This window comes from Excalfactoria chinensis, chromosome 14 (assembly GCF_039878825.1).
Source record: "Excalfactoria chinensis isolate bCotChi1 chromosome 14, bCotChi1.hap2, whole genome shotgun sequence".
NCBI classification, from domain to species: domain Eukaryota; kingdom Metazoa; phylum Chordata; class Aves; order Galliformes; family Phasianidae; genus Excalfactoria; species Excalfactoria chinensis.
In genome coordinates this window covers 5,517,951-5,544,888 of record NC_092838.1, presented here as the reverse complement: position 1 = coordinate 5,544,888, position 26,938 = coordinate 5,517,951, and the positions used below count along the sequence as shown (strand labels likewise).

Sequence of the window (26,938 nt, the reverse complement as noted above, 5' to 3'; positions counted from 1 at the left end):
AGGTCCGGTGGCAGTTGTGTGATCCCAGCCATGAGCAGAGGCTCTCAGTGGGGCTCACCTGGCTGTGGCTGCTTGTTCCGTATGGCAGTGCTGTGCTGCCCTAGCAGACACTTCCTGAAGAGTCATACTGTCCATATGCAGAGATGCGTTGGCTTACAGAGTGAAAGGCACGCGTACCTTCCAAGAAAATCCACTGACAGCTTTTCCCTGTGGAAGTTTTAGCTGGGATCTAAACTTGATGCTTCAGATAAAAGGACTGAAGTACCATTTCCTTCTTTTGAATCCTATTCCAAGTTGACAGTAGGTTGTCTTCTAACATTCCTAAAGGATTAAAATACATGGGAGGTTTCTTCAGTTGTCTTCGCAAATACAAACCACTGTGCTTTTCTCCTTCAGTTGCTCTGAGGAGGTGCTGTGTCAGAAGACAACGAGCCCTGGGGACAGCTGGGGTGCCACCCGCTCCCCAGAAACCTTCTGTTGTTCTCTGTTGGCCTTGGGATGTATTTGACTCCTTTTTCCCTGAGTTTGGCTACTGGCCCTAATCACAGTGTTCTTTTTAGAAGTAAAAAGGAAATAGTTTTTCCCAAGAACATGTGGTGTTTCTCCATACACAGACTGTAGTTAATTCACAGGAATGAAAAGAAATCATACATCCTGCTTTTCGGTATGTGCTATCCACAACTTGAGAATTAGATTTAATGAAGCCCTCTGTGAATAACTTCAGTGGTGAGATGGCAGGTGCAGCTGGGATGTACAGTATTCTGCCAGTTCTTGCTTTGAGATGGCTTTGGTTCCTGTGTAGGGTCTCTGGTGTTGCTCGTAAGAATAAACTCTGTCATTAGTTAAGTTCTGGAATCTGATGCATATGAATATAATACATTGAAGTAACTGCTTTTAAAACCCACATCGCTTGGTGTGTCCAGTGGGAGCAGGCATGGCAGTTCTCACCTTGTTCCTTACAAGTTTATTCTGAGCTATAAATCACCTTTCTGATATGAGTGGTCCAAAGTTCATGCAGATTTGTATCAAAATCCACTTACCTGCAAGCATTGTTCTAAAGAATGACAGCTCTTAATTTGCATTTCATTTTTTGCTGTAGTAAAGCCTTTATTCTTGTTTTGCAGCTTTTGTTTTGCAAAATGTTAATTTTCTTTTCCTGTATTGATTATCAGTTATGTGCCGGTAACACCTCCATCTAATAACCAGTTCTGTGTTGCTCAGTGAGGCCCATAGCATGTTATGTAAATGTTCACGTGTGGATTAGTGATGGCAGTGCCCAGTGTGAAAGCCTAGCTGTGATCCATGTGTATACCTCACTCTCTTTTGTTTGTTACTTCTGGAAGGAGTTTGTCCTCCTATCCCACACAGGCATCTAACTGAAAGAATATTTGGGAACCTTTGACACAAGGTGCTGACACTAGAGTGTGTTTCCTTTGCATGCTGTTGTGATGATCAACTCTAATCCCAGTGTGAATTTAAGGTCACTTCCTAAAAAGTAGGTTAAATATACACATTTTAACACAGGGAAATACGTTTGGGATTGTCATTTAAATATGTTGCATTTGTAAGTAAATGTGAATCCCACTCCTGTTATACTCCTACATAAAAAAAAATATTTTTCTCTTTGTAGAACTGACAGTGCATCAGCTGACCAGGACAATTTAAAATACTCTTCATCCAGAGATCGGGGCAGTTCTGCCTCCTATGGATTACAACCCTCAAATTCAGCTGTGGTGTCTCGACAAAGACACGATGATATCAGAGTCCACACTGACATACAGAATGAAGACAAAGGTATTCAGATTGCTGTTTCATGTGTAAATTTTGAGGGAACGTTCCAAGAAAGGCAGTATACTCAAAATGCTTGAAAAACTACTTTTTTTTTTTTCTTTCAAAAAAAGTGCTGTGAACCAGTGCAGCTTATTGCCACAGTATCACTGTGGTAAGAGATTTATCTGGGATCAAAGAAAAGCCGTGGTTGATGTGAGCAGTGAGAAAATATGCAGGTGCTTTAAGGGAGAAATATGAGAGAAGACTTTGTGCATTAATGGTTTTCCTGAAGAGTAGTATTGTGGATGTGTCTGGTCTGCAAGTTGTAATTTCTTCCTGCATTGTGCCTGGTGCTTCTGGGGTTGGAATTGGGCTGCCTGGCTCAAGGTACCGCTGCTTAGAGTGTCTCGTGCAGCTTTACTGTGGCAAACCGGAATCTTAGTTAGGGAATCAAATCTGTCTTTTGTCATCAATGGAAATTTCTGCCTTAGTCTGACTTCATATGGATTGCACAATGTATGGGTTGTACTATTGCAGAGTTGTTTTTTTCTTTCTTCTGAGGGTATGGGGAGAATGGAAATACTTCCCCTAGCAGACAGCTATTTCAAAATCGTATCCATTGTAAAAGAAAAACTTGTAATATCAACTCTATACTTTCTAAATACAGAGCTGAAATATGATGATTTTCTGCTTGCAGAATCCCAGTGATTTTAGTGTGAAACCTCAAAAGCATTTGCACCCCCCTCTTCTTTTCTATCTTGTATCATTCTGTACACACCATGCCATGGTGGCACTACAGCTGGATGCGCTGATACAGATCTACTTTTTGCAAGTAGTAAGTGCTGCTAACAGGAGAAAGGAACGTGAGTCAAGTTTTTGCTTATCTTCATGCTGTAAAAGTTGATAAACAGATGACCTTCCTAGAAGGTGGGTAGGTTTTATTGTCAGTGTATCTGCTAAGAGGGAGGGATCTGATATGATTCAAACGTCCTGGGTTATTCTTAAATAGCATGTGCAGATATAGTGAAATAGCCAAGTTGCATACAAAGTCAGCAAGGAAGTTTTTGTGCAGTTACTGGAAAGTACCTCTTGGACAGGAGGAATGTAGCCGTCACTCCCTCAAGTTCTGTGTCTTACAGGACGTGTCTCTGCGAGCTCAGCACTTTGACTCAGCTCTTTTGTTCAGTTGTGACTTGAAGAGATGTACAAAACCAGATTCCTTGTATTCCTTGTTCATTTTTATATTTTAAGAAATTGAAGCTTACAGGTGCAGTTTCATGTCTGCGTTGTTTTTCTTCCCTGTGATTCTTCAGGTACACTTTTGGAGTCTGACAGTGGGGAGCTTTTGTTTAAAGAACTTGTAGCTTCTCTGTTGTGGATGGCCATAGCCACAAGTACCTGGAATCTTTAAGAGGTTTCTTTTTTTCCAGTTTCTGATGTTGATAGTACAGATGACTTCCAACTTCATCATGTCTGGAAGTTCCCTTCTGAAAACCTCCTGGGCTGCACCTCCCCTAGCAGCCTGTTCACTGCTTTAGCATTCTCCTGGTTAAGAGTTCTTTTCTTGTATGCAGTTCAAATTTCCCTTGCTGTAACTCATCACTGTTGACTCCTATCCTTTTTGCATCTCTGAGGTTAGTTGGTCATTTTTCTTTAAACAACCTTTCCCATTAGGTAGTGGAAGTCTGCAACTAGCTATCTCCCCTTTGTCTCCTCTACTTTACTTTCTGAAATGAGAGAGGTAAGTTTATGGACTTCCGTTTTTAAAGTTAATCCAAGGCCTCCTGAGGTTTGTTTCCATAGACTAGATGTTCTCTATCTCTGCATTTTCTGCCTTTTGGTTTGTTACTCTGATGTACTCAGACTTTACTGAAGGGGAAAGAAGACACACACAAAAAAAACCCTACACTAGTATTCATGCTGTGGTAACTGTATGTTTCTGCTACAATTAATAATGGTGACATATCAGCAGATAACTGTCTGAGGAGAATTATGTAATATTTACAGCCTTAATGCCTAAAAACTAGCCCTGCTGCTCTTCATTTACTCAAAGTGGTGACAATGCTATGCTTCCAATTGTTAGTGAAGATGTACCATATGTATGTCGAGTGGGATAATGTGGGCTTGTGCTGAATTCATGTCAGATAACGTCAAAAATGCTGGAGCAGATACCAGTGCCTTTGTAAGCAACCAAAGCCAGATGAGATTTTTGTGTGCACTCAAGGGTATTAAGTAACTTTGAATTCTGGTTGTATGTGACATCATGTGTGTTTGTGGCAGCTGATGTCTTTGGTCTGAATGCATGATTCTGACACCTTCCATTAAATTAACTTATTTGTTGCTTTACATTTTAGTGCTATACTTCTTTTGTCATAAATATTGTTAGTAATTTCCTTCACAGGGCTGTGTTGATTTGTTCTGACAAATTAACCTGAAGGAGAGAGATGTGCTGCTTTGTTTAAAAACGTGGTTTTATGTTGTAAGTCAAAATGTGCATAAATTATTTTTGCTCAAGGTGTAATTAACTAATTACAGATGAGATTCTGATTAGGAGTTTTTTTGAGCTTGAGTTGGAAGGGACCTTAAGGATCTGATTGGAGTTTTTGCAATGGCACAGTAGTCCTGTGTGTAAAATTGCACAAACTTCTACTGGCAGTTCACAACTTTTTATCCAAAGGTTTGTATTTGAGATGAATGACATTTTATGTCTACTAAGGTTCAGACTCACTGTGACGTTTGGAAGTTTCTCACTGATGCCGTAGTCTCGGGAGGTTACGTCCTCTAACTGACTTCTATGTACTGATGCAGGTGAAACTGGGGAAATGCCTTTTCTGAAGGGAGCCTTGCATCTCCATATTGCTCCAGGTTTCACTTTTTTTAGCTGAGCCATTCCTGTCTCAAGCAAAGAGAAGCTCAGAAGAGTGGCTGTGCAGGTGGACCTCCAGGCGAGCTTCAGCACACTGAGAGTATACATAGCTGTCAGTTTCATTTGTCCACTGTACTGCTGAGGAAGAACCTGCCCTCAGTGGTGGGGCAGCCTGGAAAAAGCCTTTAGTTTTCTCATTTGAGTATGCAGATACTCTAGGAGTAAAATGAGAGGTCTCGGAGTACAAATGATTGCCCTACTCAAAATGACCTTTTTATCTCAGCTTTGTACTGTTACTGAAGATGTACCATGTCACTCTCAAGTGGGAGAATGTAGGACTGCATTTCATTAAAGGCTATGCTACTGTTAATGTGTAAAAAAGCCTGTGTGCTGTATGTTTAGGGAGAGTTGTTCGATTTGCATGTCATAGTTTAAATAATCCATAGCTTATTCAGAGCTTTCTCTCATTTTGGCTGTTTTTTGGATCTTGTGTTATGGGTTTGTAATAAAAACAATGTTGAAATTTGATTTGTGTGATAAAGGAGCCAATAAGTGAATGCCTCGAGCTGTGTTTAATGGTAGGTTGGTGTGAAAAGCCTTGTAAAATACAAGATTAATAATCATAATAAAAAACCCTCAAATACAACAAAATTAGCATTTTAAAAAATCCTTTCTATTGTAGTGGAGTTTTATATATGCTTCAGAGAAAGAATGATCGGATTCTGAATGTGTGTCCTGGAACCTTACTGGATATAACAAAACTCTTTTGCATTTGAGAAAGAAGCTAAAAAAGATGGTAGAGGTTTGAGCTGTTGATTTGCATTTGAACTGAATAACTCCTAATATGCTGCCCTACTGAATGCAGCTTGTGTTAATCTCACCTTGCTTTTTCCACAGGTGGCTACAGTGTCAATGGAGGATCTGGGGAAAATACTTATGGTCGGAAGTCGTTGGGGCAAGAGCTGAGAGTTAACAATGTGACCAATCCTGATTTTACCAGTGTTCCGCATGGGAATCGTGCTTTAGCCACAAAAGACATGAGGAAATCACAGGGTAAGGGTCTCGTGAACTTTTCAGTTAGGGGCTCTGTTCTGGCCACTGCTCACGTTCAGAACGTCAAAAAAAGTTTGCTACAGAATGGCTCCAAGGAGGTGAATCTGCTCTTGGAGCTGATGAAAATTAATGCCCAAGTAAAAAGTTGTTAATTGAGAGTCCTGAGCGTGGGAAAACATGTAACGGTGAGCTCAGCCGTTATCTGTTTGCGCTGGCCTGCGGGTCAACAGTCATCATAGCAGGTGATTAGTCAGTAGATGGGTGCCCTGAACCAGCCACGTTCATGCTGCCTCTTGCTCAGCTGCAGGTAAATGCCAAGGGAGGAACTGAAGGCACCGTAAGAATGTGGGCATGGTCATGGGAGGTACGGCAGGAGGAAATCTGGAGTTGCAAGAGAATGAAAGAATGCTGGGTGTGCATTTGATTTGAGAATGAAGGACTCACTTTTCCTGCTGATTGGGCTTAAATAGATTTTTTTTTTATTTAAAAAACAAAAAACGAAAAGCTGTTGCAAGGACATTGGAATGAAAATAGTGACTTTGTTATGACTAAGTGCTGTCATTTATTGCATCGCTTAAACTAAGCGGTAGCTGAGTCACTGACAAAAACTATGACTAGTTTATATGAGGCCCTTCATAAATATATGGGAAGGTAGTCTTTTTTTCCTTAGGGCTTTCCATTTTAGGGAGGACAAAAGGTAAAATAGGAGCATTCAGTGTGCTTTGCAAGTGGTAGAATTGAGTTGCAGGTAGTGATGTGACTGATGTAAAAATCTGGTCTTTGGAAGGGGTTCAACTGATTTTTATAATCCCTTTCTGGTGTTTTGATATCAAAAATTTTCAGTGTTTTTAATGTATTGAGGCATGGCTGAGCAGAGGCAACAAAGAATTGTTTGAATGGAGAGCTCAGCATAAATAATGATTCTAGGAGCAGAGCTAGGAGGCAATTTTCTGTTAGTACTCATAGAAAACTCAGACTATTGTAGGTATGTGAGCACCTTTTCAGCCAACAAAATGTTGGGAATCTTGAATGACCAAAGTCACTGCCTGTGCTGTGTATGCTTGTGTGTGTAATTTATCCTTCTCCAGATGGCAGATTTTGAGTCTCCTTGTTAACCGGGGAGCTGTCATCATTCTCGTACATTTCAGTAAGTCACTAAGATTTTTTGGAGGCTTCCATAAGACACACCAGGGTTATGTTGCAACAGGATCTTTTAAAAAATATATATATTTCTTTTCTGTTTTGCATGTACAGTTACCAATTATAAAAATAGCTTTCTTCTGTGTGTTCACATATGGCTGACAACCTGCTGATTTTCCACAACGCTGAGGCCTTATACAGACCTAGTGCTCTGATGAGCATAGTTTCAGTCATGCTGAGAGTTATTTTACTGTTCTCATTACTTGTTTTATTACTTTATTATTGTGACTCAACAGACAGCTAATGTTCACTGTTTTAGGGGCTAGTGTTAATGTTTGAGGTATTAATTGATAAGAGCAAAGCTGCTTTTAGTAGTGATTTGAACAGCATGTCTTGTTCTAGCAGCAGTGGAAGCCTGTCTCATAGCACCTTGGTGATGGTTTTGTTTGTGCAGTTCTAGTTTTAGGATTTCTTTGGTATGTAGGGCAGCACAGCTGTGTTTTCAAAATAAATCACTGTTTGCCACAAAGAGATTACAAATGAAATTAAACACAGAAAATGCAACACTCAAAAGTTGTAGGCTGTGGGTTTAATTCAAGGCTTCAAGAAAATGGAACCACTTTAAGAGCAGTGAAGAGGCATTTCTTCTGAAACTGAAGAGTCACTTTTTTCTTTTAAGGGACAGAGGTTACCTTCCAGAGATAGAGAATCTATTTGTAAAAACTTACTTAGAAATAATAACGTCCAGTATTTTCCAAATGACTGCATCCTGTTTTGCCCTTCAAGCACGGTGTCTGGTGACCCAACCCAGCTGATGCCTTTGTGGTTTCCCACGTGCTCGCTGAGCAGCAGGGATCAGCACAGACAGGCAGGTGGCATGTTGGGGTCCAGGCACTCAGCAGAGTGTAGCTGAAGGGATATTGCGGAACACATGTTTCTCTTAATCGGGAGGCACATCTGTTATCTTGTAGTGGTTTGTTTTAAAGGACTGTTGATGCCGTGAATTGTTCAAGGACATCTTTATATTGTTGTTTTGAGAGACTTTGTTTGTGGACAGTGTAGAAGTGAAAGAAAAATATGTACATTTTGTTCAGCTTAGTCTTTAAGATGCCTTCAGTAATATATAATAGGATGCTTCCCTGGTTGAGTGTTCCCATGGAATTATTCATGAATAGCAGTTGCACATTTTACTATGTGTGTACTATAGTCTGTATTAATTTCCATCCTAACCAAGCCATGTATGTTTTGTTTTCAAACAATTCCATTTGAACTTTCAAAAAGCATTTTCTTCCCTAGGGTGTTACTGTTCCTCAATGGAACAAATGTACCTCTTTTCCTTTTCGAAGCAGAACCCTCTTGTGCCAAAATGACAGCAAACACTGTTTCTTGGTATTTCTTGAGTTTAAATCTGGTTCTGTGCTTCAAGAAACAGGTTGTTTTTTTAAAAAAGGTTTGCCTAAAACATCATTTGTTGAACTGTTTTGTTCGTACATTCAGTCAGAAATCTTAGTTAACCTTGTCAAACTCAAAAAGTAATAATTGTGTGTATGTTTTTACTTGTGTGGAAGGCAGCTGGATCCAGGGTTATGTTTAGGAGTATAACCAAGTTTTGCTTAGCTGTGGAAGAGTTCTACCCAGATACTAGCCTGGCTATTGGGAGAAATAAAGTATTTTGGTAGCTGAATTGGATTGTGTGTTTTCTCCATATCAAGATGTTTATTTGTATTTTTTTATAACTTTTTCCCTCAAATTACTATGAAGACTTTGTGGGTATGCAAATACTCATTTCAGCCTATATATCTTATTGATAAAACACTGTAGAGAGAAGAAGTAATGGCCTTTTTTTTTTCCCCCCAGAGCGATCGTTGTCTTATTCTGACGAGTCTCGACTGTCAAATCTTCTTCGGAGGATTACTCGGGAAGACGACAGAGACCGAAGACTGGCTACTGTAAAGCAGCTGAAAGAATTCATTCAGCAACCAGAAAACAAACTGGTAAGTAGTCTTTACTTTGCTGTAGCACTGGAGTGTTTTTTTCCTCATAAAAAAAAAAATCAGTGTTAAAATCTGGCTGTAGGGTGTATCTTACCTACAACAGAGGAAAGCGTGTTTCCAGACTTTCAGTTCTTTGTCTCATTCAGGAGATGTAAGTAACTATTTCTGTATTTTAAATGAAAAATGTTCAAATATTTTTACAGTTGTCGGTATAGCTCATCTTAAAACTAAGCTTTCTAGCTAAACATATGCAAATACGGAATTATCTTATCCAGGAGCCTTCTATCCCCATTTGGATTGTGTAGTATCCTCAGATGAATATCAGTGTTTCTTTCAGTAGCTCCCTGCATGCTGGTCAAGGAAGAAATGATAATCTGATCCCTTGGAGTAAATATGACACAGTGTTTTAGGAAGGATGGCTCTCTTGAGAGGAAGAATGGCAATAGTTAAATGTTTTGATTCCAAGGCTTATGTTTATGGAAAGAGTCTTGTTATAGTAAATCTTTAGTAATTTGCACTTGAATCTGAATCTCACCTGAAATACAATTGCTCAGAGCTGTTGACTCCAATGCTTTGCTTACACTGAGTGGCTGTTGGACTCTCAGGTTGATCTCTGACACTGAGAACTGCAGAGATTTGGTGTTTGGTTGTGGTTTGATAGACAGTGAATTTGTCAATATTTATATGTTCCTCTCACTTAAATGCTTCTCTTTCTACGCAAATGTGACAGTTGCAGCCCTTATTTTTTAGTAATTGATACATGTTTCTTTTGCCATCTGTTTTTGAGATATGCAAACTTTTAACTCTGCAGGTATTAAAAATTAACTGCAGTGCCTTGTGAAAACAATCGTTCGGAACTGGGTTTTGCTTTTCAGTTATCTTAGTTATAGCCACCACCTTATTAGATACTGGTAAATATTGGCAGCTTAAGGAAGCTATGAATCCTTCATCAAGCATCTGAGGAGAAGCATAGCATGCTCTTTGGAAGAAACATGATAGAACATTCCAGGTGGTATTTCAAGCCCTTTACACTTGAAAGGGATCTCACCAGTATTCAGCATTGTTGAAAATGAGAAAAGCTCCTTGTATCTGGATCCCCTTCTGTGGAGTTAGGAATAAAAGAAGTCTATTTTTTTCATTAGGTCTTTGGGTTTTGTTTGTTTTAAAACGAGTTTTTGAGCTCTAAAATTGTCAAGTGTTTCTTAAGGGTTCAAGGGAAAAAAATATATCCTGTATGGGTGTATGTATTTAATAGTACTTAAAGTGAAGTATTGCAAGGCTTTGGTCTGATACCTGCCTAGGCAATGCTGTGATACTTCATTCCTAAATTCACAACACCTCAATTTCATTGTTTTGTAACAATGTTGTATTTAGGTTTATTGCTGTTTCTCAGGACATACTGGAGTTGCCATACTGATGCTTAACATGGTGGTGACCAAGTTTTTCATGCTGCCATTTAGATTGTTAAAAGTTTGTCATTGAGAAACTTTCTCTTCTCCCAACTAACTAACAAAAACAAGTTTGGGTATCAAATGATCTCTCCAATGTTGAGCATAAAGTTTTGTAAAGTTTGGTTCTTAACCTAGCTGTTCCTCTTGCAGTTCTTTACATCATTAAGCGTAGTTTAACAGAGTTCTTGTTTGTCTTGGGGTTGAAATGTAGGTGTGTTGAACAACGTGTAGTAATAGAAGTAACCAGGCAGTGCCCTTGCTATGGAACAGCAGCTTATAAATTGTATAGGTATCTTTTTCCCTCTTGCTGTAGCCTCTTATGCAGGTATTGGGCATATTTTTCAAATGTTTATGTTGTAAAATAATTTAATTCTCCAGGCTGTATTAACCATCAGTTAAATACTGTGCTGCTGTTCTCACTTATAAAGGTAGGACCATATGTCTTCAGTAGCCACTACTGATGGGCTGAATGATGAGTCTTACATCTATGATGTGATGTCATCAGCTAGAACTAAATATAGAACAGGGCTTGATAGCAGGCTGCCAGTGTATTTTTGTGGCTACTGTAAATAAATATGAAATATAACATGTGGGATAATATTTCGGTGTTGCTTAATATAGTTCCTGCTAGCCTGCAGAGGCCATGGAAACTGTAATAGCGTTCTATTAGCAAACATAATTGCCAGGGATGTTCTTAATGTGGATGTAAACAGGACCTAGTTTGCAGAGTTATTGTGGTGTTATTATGTTTAAAACTTTTTATGTATCCTGTGTTATAGGTACTGGTTAAACAATTGGATAATATCCTGACTGCCATTCATGATGTACTCAATGAAAGGTAAGAAAGAAAAACTAAGCAGTTTAAAGGTTATAAAGAAGACTAATGATTATGTTTATTGTTTTGAGTATAGAAACACTGTAGCATTGGAGGAAAGGTTGAAAAAAAAATTCAGTTATTTTGCATGGATATGACAGATTGTATTAAACGGATGGAACAGGGCAGCTGAGACTCTTAAGCATGTCAGCAACACTTTTAGACTGTCTAGAGCACGCTTCACAGAGAGGATTTTAATGCATCTGTGTTGCTTTTATGTTGTAGGTGGTGTGAATTGTCTCAGCTATGTTTAATTAGTTGGACGAAGTATTGTGTTGCTGTGCTTATCTGGCGTTCACATTGAGCTTCATTTTTTTCTTTTTTTACAACCTGTCTGGCTTTGTCTCCATCAAAGTAGGAACGTATGCAGAGGAAGCTCAGGAGTTTGTAGGCCTTTTGGTGTTTATTTCAGTGCTGCTACTCAAAATTAGCTCCGTGTTAAGAATTTTCTTCCTCGCACAACACATTGCAAGTAGTGTGGCCAGCGTATTGTATTCTTTTATTTAAATTGATTGATTTAGTAGAAGTACTTTGTAAAAAATTTATTATGTGTTATTAATTGCAATTTCAACCTTATGGTCTTTATTGCAAATAAGTAGGAGGAAAGCAGCTTCGTTTATGAATATATTTTCCTGTTCTAGAAAAATGCTGAATCTATTCTTGGTTTCTTCTGTTGTGCTTTAACTCCACGTTTCTTTTTTTTCCTCCCCCAAAATGCAGTAGTAAATTGCTTCAAGAACTGAGACAGGAAGGAGCTTGCTGTCTTGGCCTTCTTTGTGCTTCTCTAAGCTATGAGGCTGAGAAGATATTTAAATGGATTTTCAGCAAATTCAGCTTATCCACAAAAGATGAAGTTAAACTTCTTTATTTGTGTGCAACCTACAAAGCACTGGAGACTGTAGGAGAAAAGAAAGCCTTTTCATCTTTAATGCAGGTAAGGTACAAGTTAAAACAGGAATATTAATAACTTCTCCAGTGCAATGCTAGAATTAACGTTTAAACTAGAATGACCAATAAGTAATTCTATGTTTACGTAATAAGTAAGCATAATTAAAACTGGGAGGGACTTTGTATGAAATTCTGTGATACTGATTTAGTTAGAAGAAAATGGCAAGTCCATGCAACGGTACGTATTTTGATTCTATTTATTTGGATGTATTGTGGATCCAAAGTGAAGAGTCTTGTTGAGAGCAAAAAAAGCCCAAGTGAATAGTACACTTAGCCTAGCCCGTGGATTGCTTTGATGTGTCACCTCCTCTCTGCAATGTCAAATTTGAATTTTAGTAGGATTTGAGACAGAGTAGAACGTGTGCAGACAAACTTGATCCCTTGGTTCAAGTTCCAGGGTCTTACTTTGGGTGTAGAGCAAGTGCATTTAGGTCTGTGCTCCAGTTTGGTTTCTGTTTTATGCAGACTAAAAGCTTTCAGCAGGACAATTCAAGTCAGCCAGTATCCTTAAACTGTGAAGCTGTTTGCCATATCTCAAGAAAATACCCAGTTGAAATAGGTCTTTTGAAGCCATCTCTGTGGTGCTTTTTAGTATTTTCCTCCCAGCAGCTTAACTCGGAGCAGCTCCCTAAAAATGCTCGATATTGAATAAATCTATCCTTATATTCTAAATGTCTCACAGGCTGTGTTAGTCAAGTGGAATCTTGAGTAGCTTTGCTTTATTTTTCAGCTTGTAATGACCAGCCTACAGTCCATTCTAGAAAACGTGGATACACCAGAGTTACTGTGCAAGTGTGTCAAGTGCATTCTTCTGTTGTCCAGATGTTATCCTCACATTTTCAGCACCAATTTTCGGGTATGCTTAATTTCTCTGTATTTTTCGCTCCTAGGTAGGAAAGTTGTTGTACTATATTGAGTAACTAACATTTTCCCTTGTTTTCCCCAAAAATTTCTTTACAGGACACAGTGGACATACTGGTTGGGTGGCATATAGATCACACTCAGAAACCTTCATTGACTCAACAGGTGTCTGGTGAGTTTGGCTGAAGGGCTGCCGATGTACACTCTGGCTTGCAGAAATTGGGGGTGGGAGATGACACTAATCTGATTCTACTAAGGTGCAAGGTGACAAAATGAAAACGAGTTTCTGGGTCTGCGATAGATTTTGTTCCTAATTTATATATATATTTTTGCCATTTTATGGTATACATGGAAAGATGGGACACTTTATTCAGACTGTGTTTAAACATCTGTCGATTTGTTCACTTCTTTAACAATTAGTAGGTTTATGAATTTTAATTCTGAAAAATTAAGCTAAGAAAGAAAAATCTGTTTTTTATATACGTAAACAAATTGTTGTGGTATAGGTGCTTTATTTTACGAAAATCTCATTTTTGTGCATTAACTAGTTCCTTTGTTTTAATTGTCCTGGTATTTTTATGTAGGATGGCTGCAGAGCTTGGAGCCCTTCTGGGTGGCTGATCTTACTTTTTCTACAACGCTCTTGGGTCAGTTTTTAGAAGATATGGAAGCTTATGCTGAGGTAAATAAGGCTTGATTGTATATACCAGGATTAACTGTTACAGATTTTATTAAGACATGCACAGCTGTGATTTAGGCATGTATTACCCTTGTAGAAAATGAAATTATAGGATTTTCCTGAGGAAAAGGGGGTCAAATTACACAGTATATATTCAGGTAATGTGGAACAACATTTCCAGAGTGCTCATAGACTACTTGGACTACAATTGTAGCCAGGCTGTAAGTCCTTATTAAGAATATCATGTTAAAACAAAATCATCAAAAGAGGACTCCCTTTATTTGTGAAGTGCTGCAGTGATGACATATTACTGTCTTACTTCCCTTTTGCCCAACACTGATGTGTTATGGAAGAGGCTGTTAAGGGGGGAAGATTCTGAATGTTTCCATAGGTTCCATAGTAAATGTGTTTTTAAACAAAGTGACAGGATACTGTCATTATATGAGGTGGTTTTGGCTCCTGTATATTTTTATAACTGGATTGTGCTGTAGTCTATATGTTAATGTAGTGCTAGCAGAATTGCCTTGCGTGCAGATCCTATAGGTAAGGTTGTACTTCCCACACAATCTCTTTAACTCAAAACAGAATAAATCATTCAGTTCTATTAGCATACTTACCTGAGTCCGTATACTTTCAGTGGTCCAGCTCCATCAACTAGCATTCACATATCTCTTTAGCCCTCTTCTGCCCACAGAAACTTGCACTGCTGTAACTATAGGCATATGATTGAAACTATTAAGTTATCATGATAGGTTAATGCTTAGCAGCTTATCTGCTGAACTGGATGGAGTGCATACTCCTAGTCATGGAAGAGCCCTGAGATAACATGTTAATTTAAGTTGTGGGGAAGGTGATTCAGGGTAGTGTGTTCAGTCTTGCTGTGGGGTAGACCAAGGCTATATCTATACTGCTGAGATCAGCACTGGGTAGGTTCCCAGGTACTGCTGCCAGCTGGCACGGAATAGCCTGCTGGTCAAATCAGTCTGCAGATAAAGGTAGCTGTGTGTAAACAGTGTGGTGGGGATGGCCACCTGGACATCTTGATGCCAGGCTGTGGCTAGAAATTGTTTGGGACAGTGGCAGAAGAATGAAGGCACCTGCTACAGCAGTGCTGCATGTTGTGTTCCCAAGACCAGAAGCATTATAATCTGTGTTTTAATTCTCAAGATACAGCCTAAGAGTATTGTATGTTAGTGGCTAAGCTGTGGAATGGCATTTAATTACGATTCAGTGACTTGCATATCTTTGTCTGCCTGTATTCTGCCTTTGCAAAATTAAGTACATTGAATAAATACATCTGAAGCTGTATATGTCTGGAAACTTGCTACAATTAGTTTTAACATCAAATTTGGAGCTTTATGTATCAACTGTTAATAATGTATCCTGACATACAAAATTTGTGCACTGTAGGACCTCAGCCATGTGGCTTCTGGGGAGTCCCTAGATGAAGATATTCCTCCTCCCTCTGTATCACTACCTAAACTGGCTGCGCTTCTTCGAGTTTTCAGTACTGTGGTGAGAAGTATCGGGGAGCGCTTCAGCCCAATTAGAGGACCACCGATTACGGAAGCATATGTAACTGATGTAAGAATTGATGTTTCTGCCTTTCTTCATTGCTGATGTGATTTATTACCATATAGTGACAGTTTTTTGATTGATAAGTATGTGCTAAACTTGAATCAAATGTATTCCTTTGGAGACAGCAAAAGTGAATGGTTTCTTGTTGGCAGTTGTTTTCACGCAGTTAGATTTCTATCTGTGTTAGCTGTCTTTGTTACTGTACAGTTACCATTTGTTCCAATTGCTATGGTGCTATAAAATCTGAACTCATATTGTGTGATTTAAGAAGTGTAGTTTTTTCATTATTTGTGCTGAAATTACATCTAAGTAAAATGTGATAGCAAAGTCCGCTTGTTCCATATAAGACTTCATATGTGGTTAGTATAATATGGTACAATATGAGAACTAGCTGCTATACTTCTGTTTTATGACCAGAAGAGGGTGTGAATGACATTAAAACAAAGATTGCACAAGATGAAAATATCTGTAATCGACATTGCGTTGTTGCATGAGCTGTACAGTGGTATTTGTGCTCCTATGGAGTTATGTTAGGGACAGAATGACTTCTCAAGTAAGTGTTGATTTCCCAATTAAAGCCAAGAAAGCTTTGTAACTTGTCTTAATCTGCAGAGGATTCTTGTGATGTAAATTCCAAAGATAAATTTAATCTGTCTTTTAGGAAAGAGCAGTTGTTCTGTTGTCATCAGCTGCAGAAGAATAGATGTCTGAATAATCAATTTGGGTTTTCTAGGTCTATTCAAGCCTTTAGATGATATGAAGCAAGCAGTCATGAGTTTATTTCTGTTCTTATACTTGTGCAGTGCAATGTCACGATGTATATGATTCAGAAAAATATTCTTTTGAGAGAGTATACCATGATACAGAGTATGGTAATGGACAGAACATCAAATAGATGCAAGTATAATTAATTAACATGTGGTTCTTGTCTCTTTTTGTTTTGAAATAAATTAATATAGATGTTTCTTTTAATTTTCCAGGTTCTGTACAGAGTAATGAGATGTGTGACTGCTGCAAACCAAGTATTCTTTTCAGAAGCAGTACTCACAGCTGCCAATGAGTGTGTTGGTGTTTTACTTGGCAGTCTGGATCCAAGTATGACCATACACTGTGACATGGTTATCACATACGGATTGGATCAAATGGAAAATTGTCAGACTTGTGGCACTGATTATATCATTTCAGTCCTGAATTTGTTGACGCTGGTGTGTACATGTTATTTTGTTTTTCCCATGGAAAAATACTGTTGTTTTCTTTTTTTAAAGCAAAATGATTTTTTTTCTGTCTGTTTTAGATGTATGCTTAAAACTTTTCCTGATCGCAAGCAATAAATTCTACTGCTAGTTTTCATTCCTGAAAAGCCCCTGTTGCTAGCTTATTTATGCATTCGGGTTGTTGATAATATGGTTTTCATTTTAGCCTGAGTGTTGTTTTTATTTTGTTGGTTTCTTTATGTCTTGCTTCACTGTTGGTCTCTGCAGTTGATACCACCAGAGTTTAGTGCTTAATATTCCCAGTTTTTCTATTGAATATCTGCATATACCATCACTGGGAAATCAGAATTCTTCAAAAATGTAGCTCTTAGACCACAAGTCTCTAAATCTCCTATGGATGCAGGTTGATTGAGCAATTTTCTCTCAGCTATCTCAAAGTAACTAATTATTTGCGTGGATTTAGGAGAACAAATTACAAATACTTGTGTTAGTGGGAAACTTTTAAATATGCTGTATGCAAGACAGAAAAATGATGTTTTGATTAATCTTTCATAAAATATTGTGATATAATTAGATAAAAGGTATTTATTTAGAAATTGGTTAAAGGTGTTTGTTTTGTTTTATCCCCAGATTGTTGAACAAATAAATACAAAACTGCCATCATCATTTGTAGAGAAATTATTTATTCCGGAGTCTAAACTGCTTGTACTTCGTTATCATAAGGAGAAAGAGGTAAGAGAATTGACTCTACAGGTGTGTTACTATAGCCTTACATTTGTGGAACATATTTTCAGGGTGTAAAATCCTATTCATTTTAAAGAAGCTTTGAGAGAGCAGATATAGCTGGTTTGTGGTTTTAGCTATTAGACTCAGTGAGAGTTTGCAAGTTCCCTGCCTGGTATGACAATGAAGTGCTTAGTTCACGTGGCTTTCAGATTCAGTGTGTATTACGCAAGTGGTCTAGAAAGTAATCTACGGACTGTGGGTGATGCTTAATTACAGAAAACTGAAGATTAGGTATGAATATTGAGACTGAGTTATCCAGTTTTTAATTCTGCAGAGGTAGTTCATTTTATTTTGATTACATGCTAATCACTTGTTTCTTTATTTTGTACTGTCAAGGTTGTTGCCGCAGCCCACGCTGTGTATCAGGCAGTACTGAGCCTGAAGAACATTCCTGTTTTGGAGACTGCTTACAGGTTGATTCTAGGAGAAATGACCTGTGCTCTGAACAGTCTTCTCTATAGTTTACATCTTCCCGAGGCCTGTTCTGAAATCCAGCACGACTCTTTCAAGAAGCATGTATTCACTGTAGAAAATGCAAAGTTTGTTGTTATATTTGACCTCAGTGCCCTAAGTACTATTGGAAATGCTAAGAACTCATTAATTGGGGTGAGTAAAAATTATATAGATAAAGTCTGTGTGATTTTTAACTTCGTGCATAATGAAAAGTGTTTTCTAAGGTAAAATGTCTTAGTAGGGCTATTCCTGGATTGAAGCCATTGTTGTCAGAATAATTCTGCTTTTTGAAAATTGTCAGATAAAAGCAGTTCAGTGTTTTTCCCCCCCACCCCCACAGCATATCAGCTGTGTGAAAATACTTGTTACAGGTTATTAATTATACAGGTATAAATAAGGATAAATTGCTCTTAACGAATTGTTTAAAAAGGAGAAAGAAATCAATTATGATCAAGATCAGGAAATTAATGCAGTTGTAAAATACTGCTTTGTGTGGGAACAAGTAAAACAATAGTTAATTGTGTGGAAGGCTACACAATAAGGCTAAGTGAATCCTATTTATGATGTTTCTGTGCTTATGTTACAATTCTTTTTAATAGATGTGGGCCCTTTCACCAACTGTGTTTGCACTACTGAGTAAAAATCTGATGATTGTTCATGGTGACATAGCAGTTCATTTTCCTGCTGTCCAGTATGCGGTACTCTATACGTTGTATTCGCATTGTTCCAGGTACGGAGACTCATAGTTCATCAGTATTTTAAGTGGACTAGGATGAGCTGATTTGAATGGAATAAATACGGGATGGAGGAATGTATTTAATAGGGTTTGACAATTAGTTTTGCCCAAAGTACTCCCATCAGCTTTTATTTAATAACTTATAGGCAGCCTGCATTGCAGCCAGCAAAGCATGCACTAGCTTAAAATTTCACATTTATTTTGGAGGAGGATTGGGAGTCTTGAGTTTGAGTAGAGGAAACTGAGAAAGGAAATGTCACATGACTACACGTAACGTCAGAACCCAAACGTTATAACCATATGAACTTCTGCTTTCTTTCTGTTTATGTCTTATATACTGTGAGAAAGCTTTTTCCATTTTCTTGCCTTGCCTTTCAGACATGACCATTTTATATCCAGTAGCCTCAGTTCTTCTTCTCCTTCCCTGTTTGATGGTGCAGTTATTAGCACTGTAACCACAGCAACAAAAAAACATTTCTCAATCATACTGAACCTTCTGGGGCTACTGCTGAAGAAGGATAACCTTACTCAAGATACCAGGTAACCATCATGTTCTTATTAACCAGGAAATGTCTTCTCCCAGTAGAACGACTTAATTTGGAAAATGGGATTTATTCTCATCAGTAAAATGTAGTGTAACTTTAACCAGTGGTTAACCAGTGTTTGGTTTTTATGAAGCAAGAATGATGGGTTATATGTGGGAAGAGTAACTGCTCACTTTTATGCGTGAAAATTAAATAAATTGAAACCATTGTAAGATCTATACATTAATATCGGTGCTGCCAAACTTCACTGAAAAGAGGATTTTGCTAATTGCAAGTGCCCTACTAGAAGAGCTGCGTGTCTGTGTTATCAACATGACATAAAATCTAAGGACAACTTTAATGTTACAAAACCTTTTATTTAAAAGAGGAGGACTGAGGTATGATGTTGATCTGTAACACAAAGTAATTTAAGCTGTATTGAAAGATATTTTTGTGACCGTATGGAGCATCAAACAATTTTTGTTTTCTTTTTTGAAGGAAACTGCTTATGACATGGGCTTTGGAAGTGGCTGTTCTGATGAAAAAATCAGAGACATACGCACCCTTATTTTCTCTCCCATCTTTCCATAAGTTTTGCAAAGGACTTTTGGCGAACAGTAAGATTTTATTCATTGACTTTCTTTTATATGCCATAACTACATACGGAAGTTCTTTTTACATATCACGGTTAGCTGTAACTGTGATAGTTCTACCTTTAGAAGTGCTTCTGGTTTTTATTCTATGAAAACTTGCAGTCCTTCTGTCTTTTTTTCTCAAACACATCCCTTGCCATGACTTAAGCAAACAGTTGTTTTCTTAAAATAATACTTAATGAATATGATGGTAATCTACGTGAAACAGCAGCAATGTCCTAAATTCTGCAAGTACGATTGTGTATTATTTGATTAAAAAGCAGCAGAACAATTCCATAACATGATGTATTGTTCTGTACTTTAGAATAATCTGGACATTTAGATATGGGAACAGATGCTTTTGGTAGCATAGTACCTGCAGGAGCACTGAGTTTCTGAGATCAGGAGTTGCTAACTTCTTACTGGAAATAAGTAATATATAATGCCAGTGAATGGAAGCCATAACATGATTAGCTGATCAGTGGTCAGAAAAGGCCACATAAGTGACACACAAGGCAAGTGACTTCCTATTACCAAGTATTTATTTGACACAGTAAAACAACTCAACTAAATTAAAACGGAAATAAGGCATAAAGCCTCTGTGTTGTACAACAGCTGTTCTGTAAATATATGTAGATGGTCCGCAGCAACCAGAGTAATGTTTAAGCTATCTGTTTCCAGCAAGAGTAACTTTTTTACTTTTCAATTCCTTCATTCAGCCCTTCTGGAAGATGTGAATATTTGTCTTCAAGCATGTAGCAGCCTCCATGCCCTGTCCTCCTCCCTACCAGATGACCTTTTACAAAGGTACTTGCACAGTGTTATATAAGCGATTTGAATTATGCTGTTCATGGAAATGTTAAGACCTTTTTTCCTCCCACTTTTTGTTGCAGATGTGTTGATGTGTGTCGTGTTCAACTAGTTCATAGCGGTGCTCGTGTAAGGCAAACTTTTGGAAAACTTCTGAAGTCAATTCCCTTAGATGTGGTGTTGAGGTAAGTTCTTCAGATTAACTCCCTATAGAGAACAGTTTTCCTTCTTTCTCAGAATACTTTCTTTTTGCAGAATGAAAAATAATGCTGATGGATGTTACCACAATTGTCTTCTAATGCGTGTAATTTACTAGTTTATTATCCAGTGATTTTACAAGTATGAACAAACTTGATAAGCTATGCAGCACTTCTTGAAACAAATTATAACTTCTTTTAAGGTCCACGTTATCCAGAGTTTCAGCAATATTTTGTCCTATTCTTATCATAAAGAATTTAACCATTAAAGTGTGTTGTCTTATCTCCAAAGAGTATGCTAATTTCCTCTCAACTGTATGTGTATAAATATATATATCTTTTGCATATCTTTTTTTTCTGATTTATTCAATTACATGGCTTGTTTTTCCCACTGTTCCTGCAGTAACCGTACCCACACAGAAATACAAGAAATTTCTTTGGCTATAAGAAGTCATATGAGCAAAGCTCCAAGTAATACATTCCACCCACAGGATTTCTCTGATGTCATTAGTTTTATTTTGTATGGAAGTACTCATCGGACTGGGTAAGAACTTCTTAAAACCGAAATTAATTGGTCTTGAATTAATAGTGAAGAATTTCGAACTCTATCTAGTTGAAAATTTGAGATTTGATTGAGAACAATAAGTAACTGACATATATGCATTATAATCTTGTTACTGTAGGAACTCGTGCTTATGTTCAGATCTTTTCTTTCAGGAAAGATAATTGGTTGGAAAGGTTGTTCTATAGCTGTCAAAGGCTGGATAAACGAGATCAGCCAACCATCCCTCGTAATCTGTTGAAGACTGATGCTGTTCTCTGGCAATGGGCTGTTTGGGAAGCAGCTCAGTTTACAGTTCTTTCTAAGCTGAGAACTCCTCTGGGTAGAGCCCAAGATACATTTCAAACAATTGAAGGTAATGTGAAAATTTCCTTTTTTTTTCCATAAGATCTTTTTTTGAGTTTTTGTGGCTAAGAAATTCATGTCCAAAGCAAGAAACATAATGGTTTTATTTTTCAGTGATAATAGATTTTAACATGTCTTTGTCTGAAGTGTCAAGAGAAGCAGAATAGCAGTTGCATAATTATGATTTTTGAAAGATTTTACTTTAGCATTGCTGTCTCTTGACGTATTGATTTAAAGTATTATCTGATGAATGTGTTTTGTTTTTTTTTTTCCTTCTATGGCATATGTAGGTATTATTAGGAGTCTTGCAGCACATACGCTAAACCCTGATCAAGATGTTAGCCAGTGGACTACTGCAGACAATGATGAAGGACACAGCAGCAATCAGCTTAGGCTTGTTCTCCTTCTACAGTATCTGGAGAACTTAGAAAAACTGATGTACAATGCTTACGAAGGATGTGCCAATGCCCTTACCTCTCCACCCAAGGTTTGTGTGTCTTACAGTACTGATGTTACTAGAAGCCATCTGTTGACTTGTGCAGGTCTTCACTCTGTAACCTTTTGGATTCTGCAGCATTTAAGCACATACTCTTAATGAAATGTGTGAAAAGAATAGCGTTTAAAGGAGAGCTTGAGAATGTTAATTTGTCTTGGTATGATGTAGTTTTTTTCCTAGAAGATTGGGGTTGTGGGAGGGAGGAGGAGGGAAAAGAGCTTATTTCTGCAAGTATCAGCATGCATAGTGGTACAGCAGTAAGCAAATCTGTGTAGATTTTTCTGGCTGTTGCTTGTTTCTATGTTGTCAGGAGTCCTCTGATTATTTGAGGCCTCAGATTGCCTTTTGAAGAGTGAAATATTTATAAGATGAAGTTTTCTGAAGTTTTAGCTGCAAAATATCCTTCAGGAATTGTAAGATTATCTTTTTCTGCCTTAAAAGGTTATCAGGACGTTCTTTTATACAAATCGCCAGACGTGCCAAGATTGGCTGACGCGGATTAGACTTTCCATCATGAGAGTTGGACTGCTGGCTGGCCAGCCTGCTGTGACAGTCAGACACGGTTTTGACTTGCTCACAGAAATGAAAACTAATAACAGTTTATCTCAGGTATTCTCTTTTAAAATTTCATTGACTGTCATAAAAATATCCCCACTATGTCTTAAAGTCTAAGCTTGTGTAGTCAGTGGTTGTTAAACCAAGTCTTTTGTAAGAATGGTTTTTGTTTTTATGTGAAAATTGACTCTTGAGGCTTATACATTTCTATTGACAGATTTTTGTGGTTGGGTGATGCTGTGAGTTGGAGATTACAAGTGTACTCTGCGCATTTGGTCAATGTGATTCATTCATAGCTTGGATTAAACAGTTTTTGTTTAAGCAGAAGACACTGCTTAAACCTTAACAAACTTGCTGTTCTGTTGTATTAGTCTGAGATTTGTGGCAGTGTCTGACTTGTCTCTGTGAGCAGGAGGGTTGTATCCTGAGGGATTTTCTTTCCTTCATGAAGTAACTGGCAGTTAAACGCAGGGGTGGGATGAGGGAATCAAGCAGTCTTTGGCTTAAATGTCAGTAACTTGGTCTGCTGAAATCTTAACTAAAGAGCTCTGCCAGGTGTTTCTTACTCCTGCTTTGTATGATTTCTTAGGTTTATTTTTATGTAGCTGTATACCACTGTATATAGTGATTACAAGCTGTTAACATGTAAGCTGGGGATTTATGGCATGAATGCTTTCCTGAGTACCACTGCTTTTCTGAAAGCAATGTTGGTGAAGAGATGGGCAGAGTACTACACTTGTATAGGCATGTAATGAAGTACTGCTTTACTGTATTCAGGCATTTAACAATGCATGTAACTCTTACTTCACTTAAGATTTGTTAAATAAGGGTTTTGGTTTGGTTTTAGGGAAATGAATTGGAAGTGACAATTATGATGCTGGTGGAAGCATTATGTGAACTTCACTGCCCTGAAGCTATTCAGGGTATAGCTGTCTGGTCTTCTGCTGTAGTTGGGAAGAGTCTTACCTGGATCAACTCTGTAGCTCAACAGGCAGAAGGGCGGTAAGTTTTTTCCAGATAACTGAATGTTACAGACTTTGTTTGTTCCTGTGCGTACTTCTGCTATTTATTACATCAAGTATTTGTAGATATTTTAATTTTAGTTTATCTATGTTACCAGGATTTTAGTATAAACTGTGTTCAAATGTTCCTTTTTTAGTTCCTTCAGCTTAGCAATACTGTTTGTTTATTTCCTTTTCTGTTGCAAAATATTATTGCTACAAATATACCAGTTTGTCTGTTAGTGGAAGATTTAAAAAAAAAACAACACACCCAAGATTTTAATATTTATAACTTTTTTCCCATATTTGTAAGATTCTTTAAAGTAGTTACCAGGATTGAAGTAATACCTGAAGAGTTGCTCAGAAGTGTCAAACTTAGTATGTGAATGGTTTCTTCTAGGCCCAGTTTTATTCCCCATTAAATATTCTCTATTTAATTCTCTATTAAATATTTAACTCATTCACTTGCATTCAGGTGTGGCAGCGTGGCAGTCAAATTTAAGTCATGCATCTCTTTCATCCTGGTTTGAAGTTGGATTAAACCTGAATGAAAAAGCGTTAATACAATGTTAGAATGTAGAAATTCAATTCACAGACTTGTTTTGATGTTAATCAGTCTTTCTTTTGCTGAAGGTAGCCAATGGGTTTTGGGTATTTGGGTTGTTGTAAAGAAATGTTGCAAGTACATCACTTTGCCAAAAAGAACACTGATTCTATAAAAGGTTGACAAAAAATATTAAACTATTTTAGGTTTGAAAAAGCAACTGCAGAGTACCAGGAGCACCTGTGTGCCATGACAGGAGTAGATTGCTGCATATCAGGCTTTGACAAAACCGTTCTGAAGTTGGCCAATTCCAACAGTGTGAATAATGCCAGCCCAAAGCATTCCTTGAATGGTCAGTATGTGTTGGTTTCTCCTAGAAAGTATGTGTATAAAATGAGAACGTTAATTGGTAATTATAGCATCTGATTCTTATTTTTGACCTATTTCTTCCTGCAGTTAAATTTAATCGCTTAATGCCACTGAAATTAATATCACATATGCATATGGGAGTTTGCAATATTGATGTCTAGCTGAATGAGATTAATAGGTAAATATTTTGTATTTTAGAAGTTAATTCTAAATTTAGATCATCATAACTGAAGGCTTAGTGTTTACTACGTAAATGTATCATAGCTGCACTATCTATTAAAGGTTTTCTAAGCTGAGACTTTGCTTCAGTATTCTGTTTCATCTTTGAGAAAAGAGATTTTGTTCCTAATTCAGTCCTTCTGTTTTCTCCTTCTGTTTTCCTATTTTAAAACTTCATTAGAGACGTGGACTGAAGTTTTCCCAAACCTCCCTTGAAAAGATCCTATATATTCATAAAAAACAAACAAACAAAAAACCCAACCAGGGGAAAACAAACCAAACATTCTTCCTTCACTCTGTCCTTCCTTAACTATTATGTAACAGTTGAAAAGAATGATGTTTCTTTAGTAAAGATGTGAGCATTACGTTTGAGCGATATAGTTCATATTTGAAAGCACATAAATATATTTAGATGTACATACTGTTTGTTGTTGTTTTACAGGAGAAACTAGAAAAACTGTTTTGACTAAACCAAGTGACTCTTCACCTGAAGTTATAAATTACTTGGGTAACAAGGCGTGTGAATGTTACATTTCAATTGCTGATTGGTCTGCTGTTCAGGAATGGCAAAATATGGTCCATGACTTGAAGAAAAACACGAGTAATACCTCAATCAATCTGAAAGCAGATTTTAACTACATAAAGTAAGAATTTAATTCATTTATTCAGCAGTGTCTTATGTTATTGAAGTTCTTGTGGATTTTAGTAATAACGTCATTGAAATAAGGGTGTGATAAGGAAGCCTCTTTTTTAGGGGAGGAAAACATACTTTATCTGTATGGCCTGTAAGTATCATAATTAACTGGAACAGGTTGCCTAAGGAGGCTGTGGATGCCCCATCCCTTGAGGCATTCAAGGTCAGGCTGGATGTGGCTCTGGGCAGTGTGGTCTGGTGGATGATGACCTTGCACATAGCAGGGGGTTGAAACCAGATGATCATTGTGGTCCTTTTCAACCCAGGCTTGTCTACAATTCTATGGTAGTTTCTGTGGCTTTCTGACTGTCAAGGCTTTTTAAGTGTTCAAGAAGAGTCTTTTAGTTGAAAGCAGAAGTTAGCAAACTTGATCTGGTTCTGCTGGCAGACGGTGAATCCTTTCACACAGTTAAATTCTTAAAGTGCCTGTTGTGGTACAGTTTTTGAAAGATACTCTGATTAATGTAGCAAAATCCTGAAATTATTTGACTTAAATGAAGTTCCATCCCAAAGCTTAATTTCTATGCATTAAAAATAAAATTGTTTTTGTTTTTAAATTCTTGCATAGTCAGCAAGGAATAGTTAGGAAATTATTATTTATGGTGTGTTGATACGAAACTTTGCAGGAAATAATGTATTTTCTTCTCATTTATAAATGCGTTATTAAAACTTGGGGGGTTTGATCCTTTTTTTGTTTTTTGCTGTTTGAATAAGAGAGATTTTGCTTCTGGATGAAGCAAGAAATGTGAAAATAAACCTGTAAAAATTGAATTGCAGATCTCTGAGCAGCTTTGAGTCTGGTGAACTTACTGAATGCACTGAACAACTGGAATTATTACCAGGAGAAAATATCAACCTACTTGCAGGGGGATCCAAAGAAAAAATAGGTATGTTACTTCAAATAAAAAGTGACATTAGTTGAATTTCTGAAGTAGATATTTCTGTATTTATCTGTGTGACAAACTGTAGCTTCTGAATGCAGTTTTCTATGTTTGGTGGGCCAATATAACCTTCATGAATTAGGCTTCAAAATGATTTACAATGGTAATTTGAAAAAATAACTTGTTTAAAATGTGTATTTTCTGGAGTTAGTGTGTTGTAAGTAACTTGTTAATGTTAATATGAATGGATATACATGTAAAAGCGATTTATTTTTCCCTAAGATTTCAAAAATTCATTCTTAATGTGTAATGTTTGGAAATTCTACATAGTTTCAATTTTTTAATCTCTTTGTAGACATGAAGAAGCTCCTTCCTAATATGTTAAGTCCTGACCCAAGAGAACTTCAAAAAGCAGTTGAAGTACAACTTCTGAGAAGTTCAGTGTGTCTGGCGACAGCTGTAAACCACATGGATCAGGAGCAAAAGTGGCAGTCAATATCTGAGTAAGTTGCAGCATGCTATGAATGAGTGTAACGTACTGTGACAAGCCGTTCTTGTTTTACAAACAAAACTTTGTGAACTGCATAATCTGTCCTTCAGTGTTTATAGGATTGTTGACTCCTAGCTTAGTTTGTTATGAGATATAAACTTACTCAGGGGTCATAAATTGGTATTTAACTTAGTCTGTTTGTTGAGTCAAACTGTG

General features: G+C 37.4%; 1 protein-coding gene across 2 annotated transcripts in view; it reads left to right on the top strand.

Moving 5' to 3' along the window:
* Positions 1-26,938, top strand: part of SMG1 (SMG1 nonsense mediated mRNA decay associated PI3K related kinase) — a 58,525-nt gene that overhangs the window by 5,848 nt on the left and 25,739 nt on the right. Inside the window, exons 2-27 of one of the 2 annotated variants that reach the window (XM_072348955.1) lie at positions 1,631-1,794; positions 5,534-5,689; positions 8,687-8,823; positions 11,054-11,112; positions 11,869-12,082; positions 12,827-12,952; positions 13,057-13,129; positions 13,542-13,639; positions 15,047-15,220; positions 16,195-16,419; positions 17,059-17,160; positions 17,551-17,820; positions 18,267-18,397; positions 18,782-18,943; positions 19,426-19,544; positions 20,279-20,366; positions 20,453-20,554; positions 20,970-21,110; positions 21,284-21,483; positions 21,764-21,960; positions 22,411-22,578; positions 23,372-23,526; positions 24,276-24,421; positions 25,100-25,301; positions 26,129-26,238; positions 26,588-26,735. In XM_072348955.1, the coding sequence (XP_072205056.1) occupies positions 1,631-1,794; positions 5,534-5,689; positions 8,687-8,823; positions 11,054-11,112; positions 11,869-12,082; positions 12,827-12,952; positions 13,057-13,129; positions 13,542-13,639; positions 15,047-15,220; positions 16,195-16,419; positions 17,059-17,160; positions 17,551-17,820; positions 18,267-18,397; positions 18,782-18,943; positions 19,426-19,544; positions 20,279-20,366; positions 20,453-20,554; positions 20,970-21,110; positions 21,284-21,483; positions 21,764-21,960; positions 22,411-22,578; positions 23,372-23,526; positions 24,276-24,421; positions 25,100-25,301; positions 26,129-26,238; positions 26,588-26,735 (3,867 nt within the window). The remainder of the gene's footprint in view (positions 1-1,630; positions 1,795-5,533; positions 5,690-8,686; positions 8,824-11,053; positions 11,113-11,868; positions 12,083-12,826; positions 12,953-13,056; positions 13,130-13,541; positions 13,640-15,046; positions 15,221-16,194; positions 16,420-17,058; positions 17,161-17,550; positions 17,821-18,266; positions 18,398-18,781; positions 18,944-19,425; positions 19,545-20,278; positions 20,367-20,452; positions 20,555-20,969; positions 21,111-21,283; positions 21,484-21,763; positions 21,961-22,410; positions 22,579-23,371; positions 23,527-24,275; positions 24,422-25,099; positions 25,302-26,128; positions 26,239-26,587; positions 26,736-26,938) is intronic. The other variant, XM_072348956.1, reaches the window with a different exon arrangement.